Source organism: Convolutriloba macropyga, chromosome 5 (genome assembly GCF_964194025.1).
Source record: "Convolutriloba macropyga chromosome 5, txConMacr16.3, whole genome shotgun sequence".
Classification (NCBI taxonomy): domain Eukaryota; kingdom Metazoa; phylum Xenacoelomorpha; order Acoela; family Convolutidae; genus Convolutriloba; species Convolutriloba macropyga.
In genome coordinates, this window is record NC_134472.1 from 59,745,652 (window position 1) to 59,768,662 (window position 23,011).

Here is a 23,011-nt window from a genome sequence, read left to right on the forward strand (position 1 = left end):
GGGTTAAAATATAGGGGGTTAAAAGAATAGGGATGAAAAACAGGACACCCTTAATTTTGATGAAACTAACCAAATTTTCTTTTTCCAATGATTTCTATTCTTGGCCTCAAATTAACTACCAAATGAGGAAAGTAGTTAATATAAGTTGATGAGTTATTAGCGGAACCAAATTACATTTCGAATCGGCAGCGGTGTTTTCAGACAATGTTGTTGTAATGATCTTTTCACATATTTCGGTTACCTTTAGAGAATTCAATTGCAGTGAAAATTTGGTAGTCGCTAATTGATTTTATGATAAAGTTAAATCTCTGGTAAGAAATTGGTTCCTACCGACCACCCGAAATGGAGCAAAATGCGAATGATTTTACGGTGCCGTTGCTATCCGTTATTATAACGTATAGAGACATGTGACAACTTGGTTGCATTGTTCACTTTGTTTGAGTTTTGTGGTCGATTTTCTCAAAGTTTCTCAATTTTTTAATGTTCTATCGCCACTCTACGTCATTTGCATATATAACGGGAGTGTATTTAGATTTAATAGTTAAATTTGTTTGAAAAGTTTCAATTGAATTTCAATCTATTTTCACATATATATCTCTTAGTTGACTGTCAATCACAGTTGTCAGCTCTCTATATATCTATCATCTGCATGTTGTACCGTGTCTTTGCAGTGACAGTTTTTCTAATCTTCGGGTTTGTTGACCATTTCTTTTTTCTCTTCTTCAGAACAATTTTGGCCGAACTGAAAGTCAAACGAACTGAATTCTCTGAGGTTACTAATTTTGATCAGCATATTAGAACATGCATTAAACGTAGCATGCTATTAGTTACAACAAACGACATATTATTTGCAGACATTTTCTTCATATATAAACTTAATTTTCATTTTATTCCATTTGTACGAAACTGCGTGGTATAAATGTGCCCTCATCATTATTTTCCTTCAGGAAATAAGCACCTACCAAAGAATCTTGAGACTTTCCCCCATTGTAGCCCGCTCATTTATAGCCCCAGTTCAAAGCTTTTTGTTTCTTTAAAAAATTTTCCGGTAACCCCTCTACCCTGGCTTGGCTTTTGGTACCCTAGCTTGGACTTATGAGAGCGTTGCAACCCGTACCTTATAGGGCTCTTGCTCTCTATCCCATGGGTCTTGCCAGTTACGTTTGCCATACTTCCTCTCCTCTCTGAATCCGTCTATGAAGGCATTACAGCATGTGACCATATCAAAGACTGGCAACTTTGTACTCTGTCGCAGTGCATTTGCATACCTGGGTAACTCTGTGCATTCCAGGACAATGGCTGTAATCTAAAATTGGAACTGTTTCTGTTATCACCATAAAACATAACCGACTAGCATTGGGAAAATCGCGTGATGCAAAAAGGATGGAACAATTTTCTTTTTGAAAAATTTAGAATTTTGGAGAACCCCTTTCAAACTCTCAAGACATCGCGAATCTATGCGTCGGTATCTATTCCTGAGTTTCTCTAGTGATGTATCGCCACATTACTAACATGGCCCGCACACTGCCGGAATATCTACAAAATAAACTTGCGTGCCGCATAGTACACATACGAACAGACCCAGATATAAGTTGAAGTTATCCATTCCGCTAAAAAAAAACAATTTAAAAACAATCAGCGAAAAATTATAAAGGGTTGTTAAATTTTAAGCCGCTAAACTTTCTGCATTAGAGATCTTTATTGCTCATATGAGTTTCTTTGGTCTTAAAATAATTCAAATTAAACTTGGTTTAAAAGTGCAAAAGTCATTTTGTTTTAGGTAAGTCACGTGTGATCAAAATTTAATCACGCAATTGGCCTATATAGTTTTTACTGAGAAGAGCGAAAAATGACCTCACACGCGCAAATTTCATTAGTGAGAGACAGAATTGAATTCATTCAGAAAGTTTGACTGCTTTGCAAATGTAAAACAAAAAAAGAGCGTCAGGCGACAAAACGAAGAAACCGCCGGATAAAATCGAATTATAAATCAACTGCCGGAAACCACTCGAAGTATAAATTAAATCACTTCCTAGTCAACCAGTAACTGATAAAAATGTTAGCTTCGTTACACTATTCAAATTGAAACAGCAAACGGATTAAAATAATCAGGGAAAAAACAAATGAAAACATTTTCTTGGAAATTTTGGATCTATTCTGTATCGGCCCCCAGTGTGTTTTACGCCCCCAGTTACGAACTATATGTTGTTATGTAGCACGTTACTATATAACAAATAAGCAAGTGCGTCTGGGGGGCGTAAAAATTATAAAACCACTAAGCTGGGGGGGGGGGGAACAGAATAGATCAATAAACTGCTACTCTAATTTTCAATAAACTGCTACTTCTAAAAGCAATGGGTATATCAGAATGTCCTACATTGGAATTTTTAGGTAATTTAAGTAATCAACGACGTAACTTTGATTACCTTCGACAGTTGAGTTAGCAAAAACTTTTTTACACCTACTTTTCTCGCTCTCTCTCTAAAAAAGCGATATGAACAGAAAACCTCTCACTTCTTTTTGGTTCTTTAGCAATTTGACAATACCAATTTGTTTTTTTTGCAGTTCATCTGTTTCAATTACTTTCAAACAAAGTAACATAAAAAATTATTTTCTACAAATACTCTTCTTCGGGTCTAAAGTCTTGAAAAAAGCCGCACTTGATTAGAGAAAAAAATTTTTTCACAAATACTTTTCTCGCAAACGCCGTATGAACAGAAAATCAATCTCTCCCTTTTTCCTTTTCCTTCAATTTATTCAGCCGTTGAACCTAAACACTTAGACTTCACGAGCGACATTAACTTTTACATCTTGTTTCAAATATATTCCAAAAAAAGTATTGATCAAAAAAGACGCTCCACCAATACTCCCCTTCGAGTCCTAAGAAACCAGGAACACTTTAATATAGCTGCTCAACTTACAGCTTCGCATCTATAATAAAAATGCACGTTTTAGTAAATTATCTTCCTGTTATAAAATTACACGCTACCAATAGCTTCATATTCTGAATTCTTTTTTCACTCTCCTGTTCCTATATAGACCCGGGCCGAGGAATTTGGCCAAAATTATGTAAGATCATCGGCAACTAGCGTTGACAAGTCGGAAAATTCACCGCATTTTTCTTACATAATTTTGCGTTGAATGCGTTGAATTTAAAGACAAAAATTCAACGCATTCAGCGCAAAATTATGTAAGAAATAGCGGTGAATTTTCTAACTTGTCAACGCTAGTTGCCGCTGATCTTACATATTTAGCGTTGAATTTAGCGTAGATCTTACATATTTAGCGTTGAATTTAGCGTAGATCTTACATATTTTTGCGTTGAATTTAGCGTTGATCTTACAAAAAATCAACGCGTAGAACTCTGGGTATGGGACTCAAACCACTGACCTCCTGTTTACTTGTCGCCTCTTCTACCATTGCGCCACCGTACCTTGGTTTCCTTGAGAGCCGCAATCATTATACAGCGTAGATCGTACATGATTTGCGTTGAATTTAGCGTGGATCTTACATATTTTGCATTGAATTTAGCGTAGAACTTGCATATATTTCGTTGAATTTAGCCTAGATCTTACATATTTTTCGTTTTTTCGTTAAATTTGGCCGAGATCTCACATAATTTCAACGTATTCAACGCATTTATCAAGTAAGAAGTACTGGGAAAAATTTAAAAATTTTTCTAAGTTTTGAAAAAAAAATTGAATTCCTAAAATGGTCTGAAATGGTTTTTGCACCGTAAGAGAGCAAATGGTTATTTTTTGCTGACTTCATTCTTCTCAATTGTGCAGTATAGGGGTCGGAACAGTAAAAAAAAATTAATTTTTCGAAAAAAACTTTAAAAATTTGAAAACCTCAAATGGTCTGAATTGGATTTTGCACTACAAAAGAGCACTAAAAAAAAATTTTCTGACTCCTTGTTACTCGCCTCTGGAGTATAGGGTTCGAAATAGTGAAAAAATTAATTTTTCGAAAAAAAAACTTGAAAAAGTTTTGAAATCGTTAAATGGTCTGGAACGGATTTTGCACTATAAAAGAGCACTAAAAATTGACTTTTCTCACCTGTGCAGTATAGGGTCGAACCAGTTTAAAAATTAACTTTTTGAAAAAAAACATGAAAAATTTGAAATCGTAAAATGGTCTCAATTGGATTTTGCACTATAGAAGAGCACTAAAAAATGATTTTTCTCTGACTTCACGTTTCTCACCGCTAAATTCAACGCCAAATATGTGAGATCTACGCTAAAAATTCAACGCTAAATATGTAAGATCTACGCCAAATTTCAACGCAAAATTATGTAAGATTGGCGTTGATTGCGTTGAATTTAGGTAAGATCTACGCTAAATTCAACGCTAAATATGTAAGATCTACGCTAAAATTCAACGCTAAGTATGTAAGATCTACACCAAAACTCAACGCAAAATTATGTAAGATTTGCGTTGAATGCGTTGAATTTATGTAAGATCTACGCTAAATTCAACGCTAAATTTGTAAGATCTACGCTAAAATTCAACGCTAAATATGTAAGATATACGCCAAATTTTAACGCAAAATATGTAAGATTGGCATTGAATGCGTTGAATTTATGTAAGATCTACGCTACATTCAACGCTAAATATGTAAGATCTACGCTAAAATTCAACGATAAATATTTAAGATCTACGCCAAAATTCAACGCAAAATTATGTAAGATTTGCGTTGAATGCATTGAATTTATGTAAGATCTACGCTAAATTCAACGCTAAATTTGTAAGATCTACGCTAAAATTCAACGCTAAATATGTAAGATATACGCCAAATTTTAACGCAAAATATGTAAGATTGGCATTGAATGCGTTGAATTTATGTAAGATCTACGCTACATTCAACGCTAAATATGTAAGATCTACGCTAAAATTCAATGCTAAATATGTAAGATCTACGCCAAAATTCAACGCAAAATTATGTAAGATTGGCGTTGAATGCGTTGAATTTATGTAAGATCTACGCTAAATTCAACGCTAAATATGTAAGATCTACGCTAAAATTCAACGATAAATATTTAAGACCTACGCCAAAATTCAACGCAAAATTATGTAAGATTGGCGTTGTATGCGTTGAATTAATGTAAGATCTACGCTAAATTCAACGCTAAATATGTAAGATCTACGCTAAATTCAACGCTAAATATGTAAGATCTACGCTAAAAATCAACGCTAAATATGTAAGATCTACACCAAAATTCTACGCAAATATTTGTAAAAATTGGCGTTGAATGCGTTGAATTTATGTAAGATCTACGCTAAATTCAACGCTAAGTTTGTAAGATCTACGCTAAAATTCAACGCTAAATATGCAAGATCTACGCCATATTTCAACGCAAAATATGTAAGATTTGCGTTGAATGCATTGAATTTATGTAAGATCTACGCTAAATTCAACGCTAAATTTGTAAGATCTACGCTAAAATTCAACGCTAAATATGTAAGGTCTACACCAAAATTTCAACGCAAGATTATGTTAGATTGGCGTTTAAGGCGTTCAATTTATGTAAGGTCTACGCTATATTCAACGCTAAATATGTAAGATCTACGCAAAAATTTAACGCTAAATATGTAAGATCTACACCAAAAATCAACGCAAAATTATGTAAGATTGGCGTTGAATGCGTTGAATTTATGTAAGATCTACGCTAAATTCAACGTTAAATTTGTAAGATCTACGCTAAAATTCAACGCTAAATATGTAAGATCTACGCCAAATTTCAACGCAAAATATGTAAGATTGGCGCCGAATGCGTTGAATTTATGTAAGATCTACGCTAAATTCAACGCTAAATATGTAAGATCTACGCTAAAATTCAACGCTAAATATGTAAGATCTACGCCAAAATTCAACGCAAAATTATGTAAGATTAGCGTTGAATGCGTGAATTTATGTAAGATCTACGCTAAATTCAACGCTAAATATGTAAGATCTACGCTAAAATTCAAAGCTAAATATGTAAGATCTACGCCAAATTTCAACGCAAAATATGTAAGATTGGCGTTGAATGCGTTGAAATTATGTAAGATCTACGCTAAATTCAACGCTAAATATGTAAGATCTACGCTAAAATTCAACGATAAATATGTAAGATCTACGCCAAAATTCAACGCAAAATTATGTAAGATTGGCGTTGAATGCGTTGAATTTATGTAAGATCTGCGCTCAAGCGTAGATCTTACATTTATTCAACGCATTCAACGCCAATCTTACATAATTTTGCGTTTTTTAGCGTTGACACCTCGGCCCGGGGAGGTTTTAAAAAAAGCGTCTACACTGGGTGAATCAAGAGACAGAAACAGATACCTTTGGATCTTGCTTAATTTTTTTCTTTCGCCAGTTCAACAACTCCAGGTTCCACAATTTCGGGGAAGACTTTATCTCCATTTGCAACTGCTTCGAATCCAGGCACATTCTCACACCCCACAATCACAAATCGAGGGTCAGAACAGTCAGTGCCCGCTTGTTCTTTTATTAAGCACTGAAAAACATCAACTTGACTTCCTATTATTAACAACTTTGGTTTTTAATGAGATTATTTTATTCAGATTATTTAACTAAGATTATTTAACTAAGAATATAACTAAGATTATTTAATAATGGAGACCACGCAGATGGCAAAAAATTTTTCAAGCTGTGTAAAAAAACAACTTTGGCAATCGTGTAAAGAATATTGGATCAATTCTTCTGTTTTTGCCATCCCCCCCCCCCCAAAGCTAACACGGCTAGTAACTTTTATGCCCCCAGGAGCCCGTGCTATTTTTCACTTAGTAACGTGCTATGGAGCATAGTTTTTAAAAAGGGGAATAAAAGACATAGGGGGTCAGAAACAGAATAGAACCAGAAAATTTGTAGTTCAATATACCCTTAAAAAGTTTCTAGCGTGATTTTGCAATGAAAGAATATATATGATATTTTATTGGATACTACACACCATTTATGACTATTTCACGGAAACTAATAACCATATATGGTCTTTTAAATGATTATTACGAACCAAAAATGGCCTTTGTGTAGTTAACTAGGGATTCGGTCCCTAGGCTAGTGAGCCCAAATAGATTTTTTCCTTGAATCGTATTTCTTATAAGATGTACGGGGACTTTAAAGGGATATATCAAATACCTTTTGTTTTCAGTGTCAGGGATCAGAAGGGTTTGTGAGATTTTCCTGAAAAGTGGCTCCGGAGCTATTCTCAATAGTATCACAGTCGAGAACTCCATTTAGCAAGAGACTGCCGTGCTAGACAGAACAAAATGGACATAAAGATCCTGCTGAACACAAATTAGCTTTCAAAAAACCTTCGATCGACTGAAAGGGCTGATCTTGACTTAGCATCAGAAAATAAACACAGCAGGACATATAGCCTATCTGAATTAGAATCCAAAGAATGGATTTAACAAATGAACAAATGACTAGACAATTAACATTTTTACAGCATTATGTGTTAGCGGGTCTATGCAGGTGCAACTACGGTGAAGATGGACAAGTACTAGATTCGAACCAGCATCTCTTACTTGCAAGCATAGTGGGTTACATATTTACACCAACTGGTCTTAAGCTCTCGAACTTGGGTATCTCTTATAACCTGCTCTCACGTTCTTTTTTGTTCCTCAAGGCTTCATTTCTCTGGACAAGTATACGTTGAACAAATAGACCTTTTTTCAAGCTATGTAAAGCTTATCTTATGCAGTTTACTTTCGGCTGTTCTCTCTCTATATGCCTTCTAATATTATCAAACTAAAACAGGCAAAAAACCATGAACCTATCTATATACGAAAAAAAATAGCAGCAGTTATACAATTTCGTTTCTCAAGATTTAAAAAAGTTAACACTTTATAAAAAAGTTGACTCTACGCATCCTTAGAACGAATACAAACTAGAACAAACTAGAGGGAAAATTTTTTTGAAAATAAGCATATTTAAACTGAATATTTACATACCTAGATTCCACAACCCTTAACGACAGCATACCGTATACTTTCCGAGTCTTAAAATTCGTTTAACAGTTATAATTAGTGGACAATGAACGACAGAACTAGAAATGAGCACAAGATACACAAATTTACATAAACAATTCGAAAACAAACGCTATCTCATTCAACGGAAAAAATAGCTAAAAACTAAATTATCCAAAGTCATACCCCACTACACGGACATGAAAAGTTTTTTTAAAGATAAGAGTGAGTGATATAGCCTCAAGAAAGACAACAAAAATTCAAGACTAAGAAATCAACATTCTTTTCTTTAAAAGGTGACAAAATCAGAAAACCGATCCCTATGAATTCAAGCAACCAATTAGATGCGCCTTTTCGCATTAGCAAACAATTAAACCTGGCATAAATGGGACTAAATAAGAAAACTACCATTTTTTGCGAAATTTAAAGAAACTGGTTAAAGAAATACTTTTTGAACAATTACTGTATAAAAGTCACCAAAAACATTAGCTAAGCAATGAAATTTTTTTTTCAAATAGAAAATGTTCATTAGCCACCGCAGAGATCTGTCACTACTTAGAATAAGCGATCAGAAAGCTCTAATTACAACAAATTATTGCCAAACTGAATAAAAAATTATTAATGTTTTTTCAAAATGAACAGCCTGTAATTCATAGTACGCAATAGTTCCGACCTAAAACATTTATTTCTTTTGATTTAAACTTGTTCAGCAATTGATGAGACCTTGTCAAGTGACATTAACAACTGGCATCAAAAATATTTCTTGAGAACAATTAAAATCAAAGGGAAAGAAATGGATAGCTTTAAACCTTGAAAAGATAAATCATCAGCTTAACATCTATTAGAAACCTGTGAGAACTGTCCCCGTTTCGAGTCAATGATAGGACAATACAACTCAACAAATACACAAAAAACTCAAAAAATGACTATGAAAGTTTTGAGAAAATACAGTGTCAAGGTCATGAAGACCACTAATTGAAAAGAGCCTGAGCAAATGGAAAAAAACTTTGACTTTTATTCTGTATTTTTGATTTAGAAGAGAACAATTGATTCAAGTTTAATAGGAAAAGAGCAAGAAATTACCATATTAATACGGGAGAAAATCCCTAGTTTTGCTCAACATGCACTGCCTCGACAGAGAAGTTTTCACCAGTGGTTGGCCAATATAGGAAACTACCAGATGGTGAAACAATTTATATCATCCGATAATATTTTTATGGCACCCGTGTCAAAATTACCCCCTGATTACCCCCAAACTAATGTAAGTTTAGGGGGGGGGGGGTAACTGTCTATGGTCTATGGGGGTTAAAATGCAAGATTAGGGGGCTAATGGGGAGCAAGGCAGGAATTGCTAGTTTTACCCCCAAAATTTACCCCCCAAAAAGATATATCCCCTACTCTTGCATCATTTTACCCCCCCAAATTATCCCCCCCATTACCCCCACTCTTGCATTGAATTACCCCCCAAACTGATGTAAGAATTTTGAGGGGAGTTGTCTTAAAGTTCCCCAGTTACCCCTTAATCTTACATCTTTTTCGGGCTAAAAATTCGACACGGGCACCTTTTCACTTTCTGCTTGTTTTTAATCACTAAATTTTTTGACTTATCAAGAAACTCAGTAAGGAAACACTTATTGGTTTTTTCCATTATAGCCCTTCAGCGTGGTAGTTAGATAGGGGGGTCTTTCCCATTATAGACCCCCCAATGAAATTATAGTCCCCCCATTGTGGTATAAATAACATGATTGGCGGGGAGGGGGGGGGGGCTATAGGTTATCCGACCACTAAGCGGGGGGGGGGGGGCTAAAATTGGGAAAGACCCGGATAGCGTATAGCCCCCGAACCCTAAATTAATGAATTTAGCCCCTAAATCCAATGCCATAATTTTTGGCGGGGAATAAAAATTCTTGAGGGAGGATTTATTTTCTTGAAGACCCCATTTTAATTCAATCAAAATTTTTTGGAAAAGGGCGGGGAAAATAGAGCATTTTCGCTGGAGGCATGGCCCAGAAGAAAGAGTCGTGAAAGTAGTTAAGAGATTTACAGGTAGACGATTCAGCGAGTCGCGAGACGTACGAACGACCGTTGAACGTGCGATGTTACCGGCTCCGTATTTCAGTTATTCGAGCCACGCAGTTTTGCAGGTAATCCCTCAAGAATCCAAAACAAGTTAATAGTCTTAAGGTGTTACCATTAAGGTGTTACCAGTGTGTGTGTGTGTGTGTGTGTGTGTGTGTGTGTGTGTGTGTGTGTGTGGTGTGTGTGTGTGTGTGTGTGTGTGTGTGTGTGTGTGTGTGTGTGTGTGTGAAAGGTTCTTACGGTAAGTCTGCCATTTTTAGTTAGATTCTTGCATCGTGGAGTGTTCTAAAAATATCACAGATCGTATGTAAGAATTTATCGTGAGAGCACATGTGAGCACACTGGTAGGCGGGCAAAATTTGCCGACGATTATTGTCGTTCGAATAGTGAGTGAAATGGTTTCTGTCGGATAGTTATTTTGTTGAACTCTTATCACAACAAAGTTGAGATTTCGTTGAGGGTGTGAAAATCTAAAATTCAAAACTTTGATACAAAATGACAACAAATTTTGATATTTATCAGGCGGTCGTGGTAGCTGCTGCTTGTAGTTGCTCTCAACAGAACTTAACTTCCTAAGAAGCCGTATTATAATAGATTGCATTCCAGCCATGATAGTCAGGCTACCCTCGCGTCAAAAATTTTGTAGAGAATATCATAGTTACTTCTTTCACATATTAATTTTTAAAAATGATGGCTTTTCGAAGAAAAACCCAGAGGTCAATTTTTGCTTTAAAAAGGTCAAGGACTGATTTATAAAAATTCCGGGCTGAAAAAACAATGAAATAATTTGTAAAAGCGTTGTTGACAAATTTTCCCGATTTCTCATGCTGTTTTCTTGCTTAATACAAAAAGCAGAGTTGAAAAAGAAATTTGTTTTTCTAGAATACTTACTAATGTTTTACAAAACGTACATAAAATCTAATTTGTGCGGGACAATTCAACCGGGTGGAGGCAAAACCAAATAAATCCGTAAAACAGACAACCCATAACATTGTGTTTAGTCAATATTAATTTCGGGACACATTAGTAATAATGAGCAGCAGGATCAAATTGCAAATCAAAGTTTTTCGTTCTTTTACCGCTTTTTTTTCCGTTTGTGCCTTTCCCAGCGCGTTATGCACGTGTCATTAAAAAACAAATCATCATGTAAATATATGGCGCGCGCGTCTGGAGGTGCCACTAATATGCACTCCCTACGCCGGGGTCCACAAGCGTAAAAGATCCCAAATTTTTGGTTGTCTGACTAGTCCTGCGATCTAACCAACTGCAGTCATTGACTTCTCATGATTACGTGCAAGAGAGCCAACGTTATAAATAGCCGAGTAAGAAGAGAACCTAGAACAAAAAAAATAGTTTAAAAAGAACTGAAAGCAAAAAGTTGCCTTCAATTACCCTATATTGTTAGTTGGTTACCATGGAAAACGCTTAATTGGGTTGATTGGTTGCATGGTTGGGTCAGATAGTTTCATATAAAGTCACATATACCGCTGAGGCATGACCATGGCCCGCAATAATGGCAAGACAGTTTTTCAATTTGCTTTCAGTTGCTCTTACTAGAAACAATTAAAATTTCGTTTCTCATGTACTCGGTTATAGTTGGTTGCCTCATTTCAGAAGGTATATTTGGTAGTGTCATTTCAGAAAGCATTTCATTTGGCCGCAAAAATTATTTTGATTAGTCGACCAACAATTTCAATATACTGTCGGCTCTCTTTTAATCGGCCCTTTTAACTTCGGCTCTCTTACAAGTCACCACTTCTCATATGTCTTCCATTAATATTTGATACAATTTTGTTCCCTTAAAATCGACTAAAGTGCAGTTAAACAAGCGTTCCTGGCAAATATCTAGCAAAAATTTGATTATTTTCTCAGCTGTAATTTAACCGCGGATGAAATAATTACGACAAATAATAAGAAACCAGTTTGCCTCTTTTAGGCAACAAAAAATTGTGGCTAGAAATAAATTGTTCTTTAAACACTTCAGTGAGCAGAATTCGAGCTCCGAAAGCTTTGTTATGTACTCAGAAAATTACATGAAAACCAATTGGTTGCACTTAACTGTTGCACTTAACTCAATTAGTTGCACTTAAAATTACATGAAAACTAATTGGTTACACAATCGAGTTTCTACACTCATTAATTGCCAGAGTTGGTGACCGTAATGAATTTCCTGGTTTTTCCCATAAAAATTTAGCCCACCATTATTATATAGTTACCATGATGTTTGAATGCAGTATTCAGCTCAGTTAACTTCGAATTTTTCAATATTCTGAGCTCGAGTCGATAACCCCCTGATTACCCCCCAAACTGATGTAAGAGTAGAGGGTAATTGTCTAGGGGGGAGTAAACGATGTAAAATTAGGGGTTTAATGTGGGGTAATGCGGTGTAGTGCTGGGAGGGGATTTTCAGATTTAACCCCCAAAAATTACCGCGAAAAAATATAGGGTTAGGGGGTAATTTGAGGGGGGAGGGGGTTAAAACGATGCAAGATTAAGAGGTAATGGAGGTAAGGGGGTAATGGGGAGAATTTTTAGATTTTAACCCCCAAAATTAGACCCCCCCCCCAAAAAAAAATGCGCGATTAGAGGTAAATGCAGGGGTAAAACGATGTAAGATTAGGGAGTAATTGGGAGTAAGGGGGAATTGATAGATTTTACCAACAAAAAATTGCCCCAAAAGAGATGTAAGATTAGGGGGTAAATTTAGGGTGGTAGAACAATGTAGGATCAAGGAATAATGGGTAGTAGGGGTGAATTTTTAGATTTATGATAAAGGGACTGTTGGCTTTGTAGGTTAAGGCGGTTATGGGGAGTAAGGGGACATTTTTAGAATTCACACGCCTAAATTTTAAACTCTAGATTTTAAGCGCCAAAAAGTGGTCGACGAAATGTCAAAAATAGCAAATACACGTCAAAAATAGTCGGGAAAACGCCCTACAATGACCGAAGAAACATCAAAATAGTCGGAAAAGGTAAAAGTAGCCCGGAAAACGCCTAAAAATGGCCAAAAAATGTCAAAAAATAGCCAAAAAAACACGTCAAAATTAGCCGGGAAAAAACGTCGAAATAACCGGTATGCCCTCACCACGGGAAACTGACCAAAATTTAATGCGAAGATCATGTTGCAATCTTTTTGGAGTTCGATGTTTTCAATCTTTTTGGAATTCGATGTTTTCATTCGAAATTTTCTGAAAAGTTGGTTTTGACTCTGATTTAGACTTGCCTAGTACTGATATAGACTTGAAGTTCGTTACGCGTAAAAAGTCCCACGATTACCCCTTAATCTTACACATTTTTTGGGGTATAAATTCGCCCCGGGAGTTAATAGAATTAAGTGAATTGAAAATGCTTAAAGTATTCAAAGGGTGTCATTTAAAAAGCTGTAAAACGAATGAACTAAAGAAGCAAAATCAAAATCAATTACACAAAGAAACGAACTTCTGTTAGTATCAGAGAAATTTTTTCTGTTAACCATTTTTCGCATGTTAAAAGATATGCTTTTTAATTAAAAGTTAGAGACTTTTGGTTTCTCAGATAACTAGTTTCAGATAAACCTCAGATAAAAAATTTTATGTTCTTTTGCAAACTTGAGATATAAAATAATTGCCATTATTATAGAAGCTTGCTAAAACTCAAAAACTATGGAAAACGTTTCAGCATTATCATTCCAGATATGATGATTAACCAATGCTGGTATGCATTTTATGCTTTTAAGTGCGAATGTGATGACATTCTGTGCCACGCATAATCAACCGAGCCTTCCTGTTATACTGTAATGACGCGTGTTTTCTAACACGGGTGATGGTAACATAATGCAGGCGGTTGGGGGGGGGGGGTGGTTCAGTATCAAATATCCAAAATTGGCATGTATGAAACTATCACCTGAATGGCTTTTAGATTGGCTTCATTAGCTGTCATTATCATCATTTTCTCATTCAATGCCAAAGAGTGTCCTATCATTCCGGTCTGTGCCAGTGCGCTGAGAATGATAGGCACAGGGCGACCAAGTCTCTCAGCCTCTACTTGAGCTATTTCCTGGAAGCTCACCATGAATCCACAATCTCCAGTTATCACATTCACCTACCACCACACCTTTTCCCAATTGTTTTAAAATTTTAACTGGCTACAACAATGCTCGCTTGCATTTTGATGAAATTGTTTAGTTCTTGTTAATACCATTTTTGGTCTTTCATTTTTGGTCCTCCACGAAAACTTAGCCCTATTATGGTTAATTACAGTATTGCGTGTGCGTGTGCGTGTGCGTGTGCGTGTGTGTTTGTGTGTGTATGTGTGTGTGTGTGTGTGTGTATGTGTGCGTGTGTGTGTTTGGGGAGGGGGTTACGCTATTAAGATGTCTGCAATTTTTGTTGGGGGGGGGGCTATACTGGTAAAGATCCGGATTTTCTGTACATCAAAAATTGTTTGTTGCCACTACACATTTTTTTCGAGAAAATGACTCGCTCTGAGTTACGATATTTTATTATTTTTAAACGAGTCTCTTGATCTGGTTCAGTTATTCTTGATCGGCTTTAAAGGAGATTTAGAATAATTTATAATGAAAAATTGTATGGCTTATGCCAACCCGGGTCGAGATGTCAGCGCCGTTTCAGCGCATTATTTTGTAAGAAATGCACTGAATGCACAGAACACAGAAATTATGTAAGAAATGCGCTGAATACACTGAAATGCGCTGAAATGCGGAGAAGGCGCTGAAAATTCAAAATTTCAGCGCAATTTCAGCGCTTTTCTTTCATAATTTCAGCGCTTTTGCAGCACATTTCATGCATAAGTTTCAGCACTTTTTTTAGCGCATTTCTTACAAAATTTCCGGGCAAATTCAGCGCATCCGTAAAAAAAATCAGTGCTTTTGAGAAAATTTAGAAAGAAAATTCCAGCGCATTTCCTACAAAGTTTCAGCGCAAATTCAGCGCATCCGTAAAAAAAATTTCAGCGCTTTTGAGAAAATTTAGAAGCAAACAAATTTCAGCGCATTTATTACAAAATTTCAGCGCAAATTCAGCGCATCCGTAAAAAAAAATTCGGCGCTTTTGAGAAAATTTAGAAGCAAACAAATTTCAGCGCATTTATTACAAAATTTCAGCGCAAATTCAGCGCTACCGTTAAAAAAAAATCAGCACTTTTGAGAAAATTTAGTAACAAAAAAAGTACAGCGCATTTCTTACAAAGTTTCAGCGCAAATTCAACGCATCCGTAAAAAAATTCAGCGCTATTGAGAAAATTTAGAAACAAACAAATTTCAGCGCATTTATTACAAAGTTTCAGCGTAAATTCAGCACATCCCTAAAAGCTTAAGCGAAGTTCGAAGACTCGTTTGTAGACTCATGCCAGATTTGAGTTTCATAAGTTTCACTGATCACTGCAGATTCTGTCTGTTGGTCTGAGTACTTAAATTCAATTGATATACATGCAACACGAAAAACAACTAGGGCCAATAAGAATGGGTCATGTAAAATAACTAGACATTATGCATATTTGTTCGTTGTTACTATATGTCTTCAACTATCACTAGTTTTTACACAAATCGAAGTTGAAATTGAATTATGACTTAAGTCATAAGTCATAGAAGGCAGCTAAAGCTGTTCACTGTGTGCTGTAAAATAAAATGGAGCGCTTTTTGTATTTTAAGATCCAAAAGAAAGCATAGGTCGACAATAAATTGGACTTACAGAGTTCATTGTGTAAAAATTGAGGTATTTGGCAACCCCTGGCTACCGATTGTGTGTGAGGACTGTCTAATAATGTTTACTGAAATCAGCTGCCTACTGGCGGCCGGATCCTAAAAAGGAACGTGTATAGTCTTGCAAGAACATTAACGGAAGCCATAGAAAAACCATATAAGGACCATATAAGAACCATATATGCTACCATTTTACCATGAACGGTTATTGTGTGTGGAAAGGTTTATACGACGTGTGGGTTGTTTGAAGGTGCTCCTGAAAGAAAATAAACCTGAAATCGTGGTTGCTATATAAGAATCAAATATGAAAATATTGGCAACCATAGCAAGATCGTTTCAATTTTCACCTTTTCCCAAATGTTTTAAAATTTTAACTGGCTACAACAATGCTCACTTGCATTTTGATGAAATCATTTAGTTCTTGTTAATACCATTTTTGGTCTTTCATTTTTGGTCCTCCACGAAAACTTTGCCCTATTATGGTTAATTACAGTATTGCGTGTGCGTGTGCGTGTGCGTGTGCGTGTGTGTTTGTGTGTGTATGTGTGTGTGTGTGTGTGTGTGTGTGTATGTGTGCGTGTGTGTGTTTGGGGAGGGGGTTACGCTATTAAGATGTCTGCAATTTTTGTTGGGGGGGGGCTATACTGGTAAAGATCCGGATTTTCTGTACATCAAAAATTGTTTGTTGCCACTACACATTTTTTTCGAGAAAATGACTCGCTCTGAGTTACAAAATATTTTATTATTTTTAAACGATCCTCTTGATCTGGTTCAGTTATTCTTGATCGGCTTTAGAGGAGATTTAGAATAATTTATAATGAAAAATTGTAAGGCTTACGCCAATCCGGGTCGAGATGTCAGCGCCGTTTCAGTGCATTATTTTGTATGAAATGCGCTGAATGCACTGAAATTATGTAAGAAATGCGCTGAATACATTTAAATGCGCTGAAATGCGGAGCAGGCGCTGAAAATTGAAAATTTCAGCGCTTTTTCAGCGCTTTTCTTTCATAATCTCAGCGCTTTTTCAGCACATTTCATGCATAAGTTTCAGCACTTTTTTTGAGCGCATTTCTTGCAAAATTTCAGCGCAAATTCAGCTCATCCGTAAAGAAAATTTAGAAACAAACAAATTTCAGCCCATATATTACAAAGTTTCAGCGCAAATTTAACTCTTCCGTAAAAAAAAATTCAGCGCTTTTGAGAAAATTTAGTAACAAAAAAAAATCAGCGCATTTCTTACAAAGTTTCAGCGCAAGTTCAGCGCATCCGCGTTAAAAAATTCAGCGCTATTGTGAAAAATAGAAACAAACAAATTTCAGCGCATATATTACAAAGTTTCAGCGTAAATTCAGCGCATCCGTAAAAGCTTAAGCAAAGTTCGAAGACTCGTTTGTAGACTCACGCCAGATTTGAGTTTCATAAGTTTCACTGATCACTGCAGATTCTGTCTGTTGGTCAGAGTACTTAATTTCATTTGATATACATGAAACACGAAAAACAACTAGGGCCAATAAAAATGGGTCATGTAAAATAACTAGACCTGATGCATATTTGTTCGTTGTTACTATATGTCTTCAACTATCACTAATTTTTACACAAATCGAAGTTGAAATTGAATTATGACTTAAGTCATAAGTCATAGAAGGCAGCTAAAGCTGTTCACTGTGTGCTGTAAAATAAAATGGAGCGCTTTTTGTGTTTTAAGATCCGCAAGAAAGCATAGGTCGACAATAAATTGGACTTACAGAGTTCATTGTGTAAAAACTGAGGTATTTGGCAACCCCTGGCTACCGATTGTGTGTGAGGACTGTCTAATAATGTTTACTGAAATCAGCTGCCTACTGGTGGCCGGATCCTAAAAAGGGACGTGTATATTCTTGCAAGAACATTAACGGAAGCCATAGAAGAACCATATAAGGACCATATAAGAACCATATATGCTACCATTTTACCATGAACGGTTATAATATGTGGAAAGGTTTATACGACGTGTGGGTTGTTTGAAGGTGCTCCTGAAAGAAAAAAAAATAAACCTGAAATCTTGGTTGCCGTATAAGTATCAAATATGAAATTATTGGCAACCATAGCAAGATCGTTTCAATTTTCTTAAGATCACCTGACGAAATATCAAATGTCAAAAACAATGTCAGAGGATCAACCAAATGAATAACTTAAGAAAAATATTTGTAAATAGTGTAAAACTCCTACTTCTCAATTCTTGGTAAGAAAAAACAATCATATTTTTGACAATAAACAGTCAGTCTTTTTTTGCAGTGTTATGTCAATGTTCAACTGACAACTGAAGATACAGTGGAGTGACAAACAAGCGTTATCTTAAGCACTTTACGTTCGTGGTTGACGAGTTGGGGCGTTATATGTGAATGCAATTTACTGATTCTACGAGCTGTTCTAAGAAAAAAAAATATACCTGAATTCTTGGATGCCATATACAAATCATATATGGAATTCTTGGCAACCATAGCAAGATCAGAAAGGAAATTTTTGTATGGCTTGTATCGAACCATATATGGATCGTGGATATGGCTCACAAGAAATGTCAAACCGAGTTGATTCCAATTTTCTATAGATCATCTGATAAAGTATCAAACGTCAATAATGAAATCAGCAGATTGACCAAAATGAATAAATTGAGAAAAATATTTGGAAATAGTGTACAAATCCTAGTTCTCAATTCTTGTTAAGAAAAATACAATCATATTTCTGACAATAAACAGTGAGTCCTTTTTTGCAGTGTTATGTCTATGTTCAACTGACAAGTGAAGATATAGTAGAGTGACAAACAAGCGTTATTTTAAGTAATTTACGTTCGCGGTTGCGCTGAAAAGCGGAGAGGGCGTTGAAATTTCAAAATTTCAGCTCATTTTTAGCGCTTGTCTCACATAATTTCAGCGCTTTTTCAGCACATTCCTTGCATAAGTTGCAGCACTTTTTTTCAACCCATTTCTTACAAAATTTAAGCGCAAACTCAGCTCATCCGTAAAAAAAATCAGCGCTTTTGAGAAAATTTAGAAACAAAAAAAAATTCAGCACATTTCCTACAAAGTTTGAGCGCAAATTCAGCGCATCCGTAAAAGCTTAAGCGAAGTTCGTAGACTCGCTTGAAGACTCATGCCAGATTTGATTTTCAGAAGTTTCACTGATCACTGCAATTCTGTCTGTTGGTCAGAGTACTTAATTTCAATTGATATACATGAAACAACAAAAAACAAATATGGTCAATAAGAATAGGTCATGTAAAATAACTAGACCATAGTCCATATGCATATTTGTTCGTTGTTACTATATGTCTTCAACTATCACTAGTTTTCACACAAATTGAATTATGACTTAAGTTATACGTCATAGAAAGCAGCTAAAGCTGTTTATTGTGTGCTGTAATCTAAATTGGAGCACTTGTGGTATTTTAAGATCCGTAAGTAAGCATAGGTTGACCATAAATGGGACTAACAAAGTTCATTGTTTAAAAATTGCGGTATTTGGCAGTGCGTGGCTGCTGGTTGTGTGTGTGAGGACTGCCTAATAATTTTTACTGAAATCAATGCGTACTGGCGGCCGTATCCTAAAATGGAACGTGTATAGTCTTCTAAGAACATTAACGGAGCCATAGAAGAACCATATAGGGACCATATAAGAACCATATATGCTACCATTTTACCATAAAATCGTATTATGTGTGGAAATAATTATACGTCGTGTGGGTTGTTTGAAGGTGCTCCTGGAAGAAAAAAAAACCTGAAATCTTGGTTGCCATATAAGAATCAAATATGGAATGCTTGGCAACCATAGCAAGATCGTTAAAAAAAATTTGCATGGCCTGTTTAGAGCCATATATGGATCTTGGACATGGTTCCCAAGAAAGGTCAACCCGCGTTGATTCCAGTTTACTTCAGATCAACTGATGAAGTATCTAATGTCGAAAACAAAGTCAGAAGATCAACCAAAATGAATAACCTAAGAAAAATTTTTGGAAATAGTGTACAACTGCTAGTTCTCAATTCCTTGTAAGAAAAATACAATCATATTTCTGACAATAAGTTATCAGTTTTTTTGCTTTTGCAGTGTTATGTCTATATTCAACTGACAACTGAAGATACAGTAGAGTGACAAACAAGCGTTATCTTAAGCAGTTTAAGTGTGTGGTTGACAAGTTGGGGCGTTATATGTGAACGCATATTACTGATTCAACTTGCTGTTCTTTAAAAAACATATTAGCGTTCACAAATGCTTGGCAATAGTCCATTAGAAAGATTGTTTCGGGTTTCGGGTGAGAAGCATCTTCTTGCATGAGAATGAGCTCTCGCGAGAAACACTTCAAATACCACACGAATCATTTTTATCGTTCTGGCATCAAAAAAAGTAAAGGCAACTCTTGAAATGTGAGCAGTTTGTAAAATTCTGTTGTATAGAATTGGGAGTTAAAAATTGATTCGTCGTTTAAAGTCAACATGAGGTCTGCAATACTCAAATTAAGCAATCAAAATTAAAATTAGGTTAGATAGAAATAATTAGAAAAAAATAGCTCAAAAAAGGATCTAAAAGTCTATTTTATTATTGAAGTGATCAAAATTGCTTCCAAAAGCACAGTCACCTAACGAAATAGTTTATAAAGTCTTCTTCTTTTTTCCTTTTTCTTCAGTTTAAAATTTAGTTTGATTGAATGTCAGTACAGGCCAGAACATGAAACTTGCCATCAAGTTCAGCCTGGTACATGGCATTTTCATTTCAAACTTCATCATGGCTTCTTTAACACTTCATCCTGGCATTTTTAACTCATTCTGCAAACTAATTTTCCAGCTCATCCTAAATTTTTTTGTTTCAAAATTAGCAGCGAGGGGTTGTGTATTAATTATTTATATAATTGGCCAATTAACTCCGAAGTTAGACTCTCAAAATTCTTTAAATTCCAATGTTTTCTCTGTACAATTGATTGCCTCTTGTAATGCTATTTAGCAATGCTAGGTTCCAAGGCAAACCATTTAAAAACAATATCTATGTTCGGAAATTGATAGTTATCGAAGAATTCACGCAATATATAGGCTGAATGTCATTTCAACATAATTTTTGACAAAAAAACTGATCTGAGTGAAGACGGGCGAAAGCTCATGGAAAATCTTTTTAACTTTTGTTTTATATGTTAATTTTAGACTAGATTAGTTTCCTATCAAATGTCAATTTCTGAAATCTCCTAATTAATATGTCAAATGATCAGATAATATGTTTTCAGTGGAAACCTATTGTTTTTTATAGCTTCGACAAAGTGTTTTCATAAAATTTAAACGAATTCTTGTGTTCTGACGACCGTTTGTTTTCCTTTTTGCGATTTTCTGAATTTGCATTACTAATCAAGGATCTCACTGGGTTGTTGAATTCCTATAGATGAACTTATGTAAGGCCTTCAGTTGATACTTAATGGCTCCTAAGACTTCAATTATTTTCGTCTTTTTAGGGTATTAGTGATTTTTTGAAATTACCACCTAATTTTTTATTTTGTCAACCCGTAACTTATTTTTCATCAGTTTAAAATTTTCTTTTTAAACCATTTTAAACCTTTTTTTAAACCTCAGAAAAAGGCCAGAACATGATGTACTTAGATTTAATTGATATAAACGAAATACGAAAAAACAACTAGGGCCAATAAGAATGGGTCATGTAAAATAACTAGACGGTATGCATATTTGTTCGTTGTTACAATATGTCTTCAACTATCACCGATTTTTACTCAAATCGAAATTGAAAATGAATTATGACTTTAGTTATAAGTCATAGAAAGCAATCAAAGCTGCCTACTGTGTGCTGTAAACTAAAATGGATTGTTTACGTTATTTTAGGAAACGTAAGAAAGCATAGGTCGTCCATAAATTTGAATTTGATAGTTCATTGAAGAAAAATGTATATGGCAGCGCTTGGCTACCGGCTGAGTGTGGACCACCTAATATTGTTTACTGAAATGATCTGCCTACTGGTGGCCTGATCGTTAAATGGAACGTGTTTAGTCTTGTGAGAACCATCTGGAACCATATAAGAAACATACATGGTACCATTTTACCATAAAGTTTTATTATGTGTGGAAAGGTTTAAAGGTCGTTTGGGTTGTTTGATGTTGCTCCTGGAAGAACAAAAATGAACCTGATATCTTGGATGCCATATAGGAATCAAAAATGGATCGTAAAAATTTTTTTGCATGGCATGTATGGAGCCATATATGGCTCTTGGACATGGCTCCCAAGAAACGTCAACCCGAGTGGATTCCAATTTTCTTTTGATCATCTGATGAAGTATCAAATATCAAAAACGAACAAGAGGAGGTCAACCAAATGGAATAAACTAAAAAAAATTGGAAATAGTGTACAACTCCTAGTTCTCAATTCTTGGTTGGAAAAAGACAAATGTGTTAAAGTCTTTTTTGTAGTGTTAAGTCTATGTTCAACTGGCAACTGAAGATACAGTAGAGTGACAAACAAGCGTTATCTTAAGCAATTTAGGATCGTAGTTGACGCGTTGGGGCGTTATATATGAACGAATATTACTGATTCTACTTGTTGATCTTAATAAAAAAATTTACTAGCGTTCACAGATGCTTGGCAAAAGTCCATTAGAAAGATTGCTTGCTGATTGGCATTAGTAAGTTTCCGGTGAGAAGGAGCTTCTCGCATGAGAACGAGCTCTTGCGAGAAGCACATCGAACACCGCAAGAATCAATTGTAAGGTTCTCGCATCAAAAAAACATTAAAAACAACGCAAGAAATTTTGGCAACTCGTGAAATTCTGAGGTTAAATACTGGGACTTAAAAAAAGATCAATATTCTGCAATACTCAATATAAGCAATAAAAAATAAATTAGTGCAGGAACGATAAAATTCTATAAAAATCTCAAGTATGCATCAATATTATATGATTGAAATGATCAAAACTTCTCCCAAACGTACTGTTAGTTAACAAAATTGTTCAGAAATTCTTTTTTCTTTTTCTCTTTTTTTTCAGTTTAGCATAGAGTTTATTAAAGTTTCAGCGCATGTCAAAACATTTACTTAATTCAATTTGATATACATGAAACACGAAAAAAAACTAGAGCCAAAAAGAATGAGTCATGTAAAATAACTAAACCGTATGCAGATTTGTTCTTTGTTACGATATGTCTTCAACAATAACCAATTTTTACACCAATGGAAGTTGACAATGAATTATGACTGAAGTAATAGGTCATAGAAAGCAGCCAAAGCTGCCTACTGTGTGTTT

At 35.3% G+C, this 23,011-nt stretch overlaps 1 protein-coding gene across 4 annotated transcripts in view; it reads right to left on the reverse strand.

The window, feature by feature from the left end:
* Nucleotides 1-627: 627 nt before the first annotated feature.
* Nucleotides 628-23,011, reverse strand: part of LOC142340136 (uncharacterized) — a 42,211-nt gene continuing 19,827 nt past the window's right edge. For all 4 annotated transcript variants that reach the window (XM_075390603.1, XM_075390601.1, XM_075390604.1 and 1 more), the window contains 4 exons: nt 13,939-14,136; nt 6,329-6,503; nt 1,118-1,306; nt 628-742 (listed from right to left, as the gene is read on the reverse strand). In XM_075390603.1, coding sequence (XP_075246718.1) covers nt 6,342-6,503; nt 13,939-14,136 — 360 coding nt within the window. In that variant the 3' untranslated portion in view covers nt 628-742; nt 1,118-1,306; nt 6,329-6,341. The remainder of the gene's footprint in view (nt 743-1,117; nt 1,307-6,328; nt 6,504-13,938; nt 14,137-23,011) is intronic.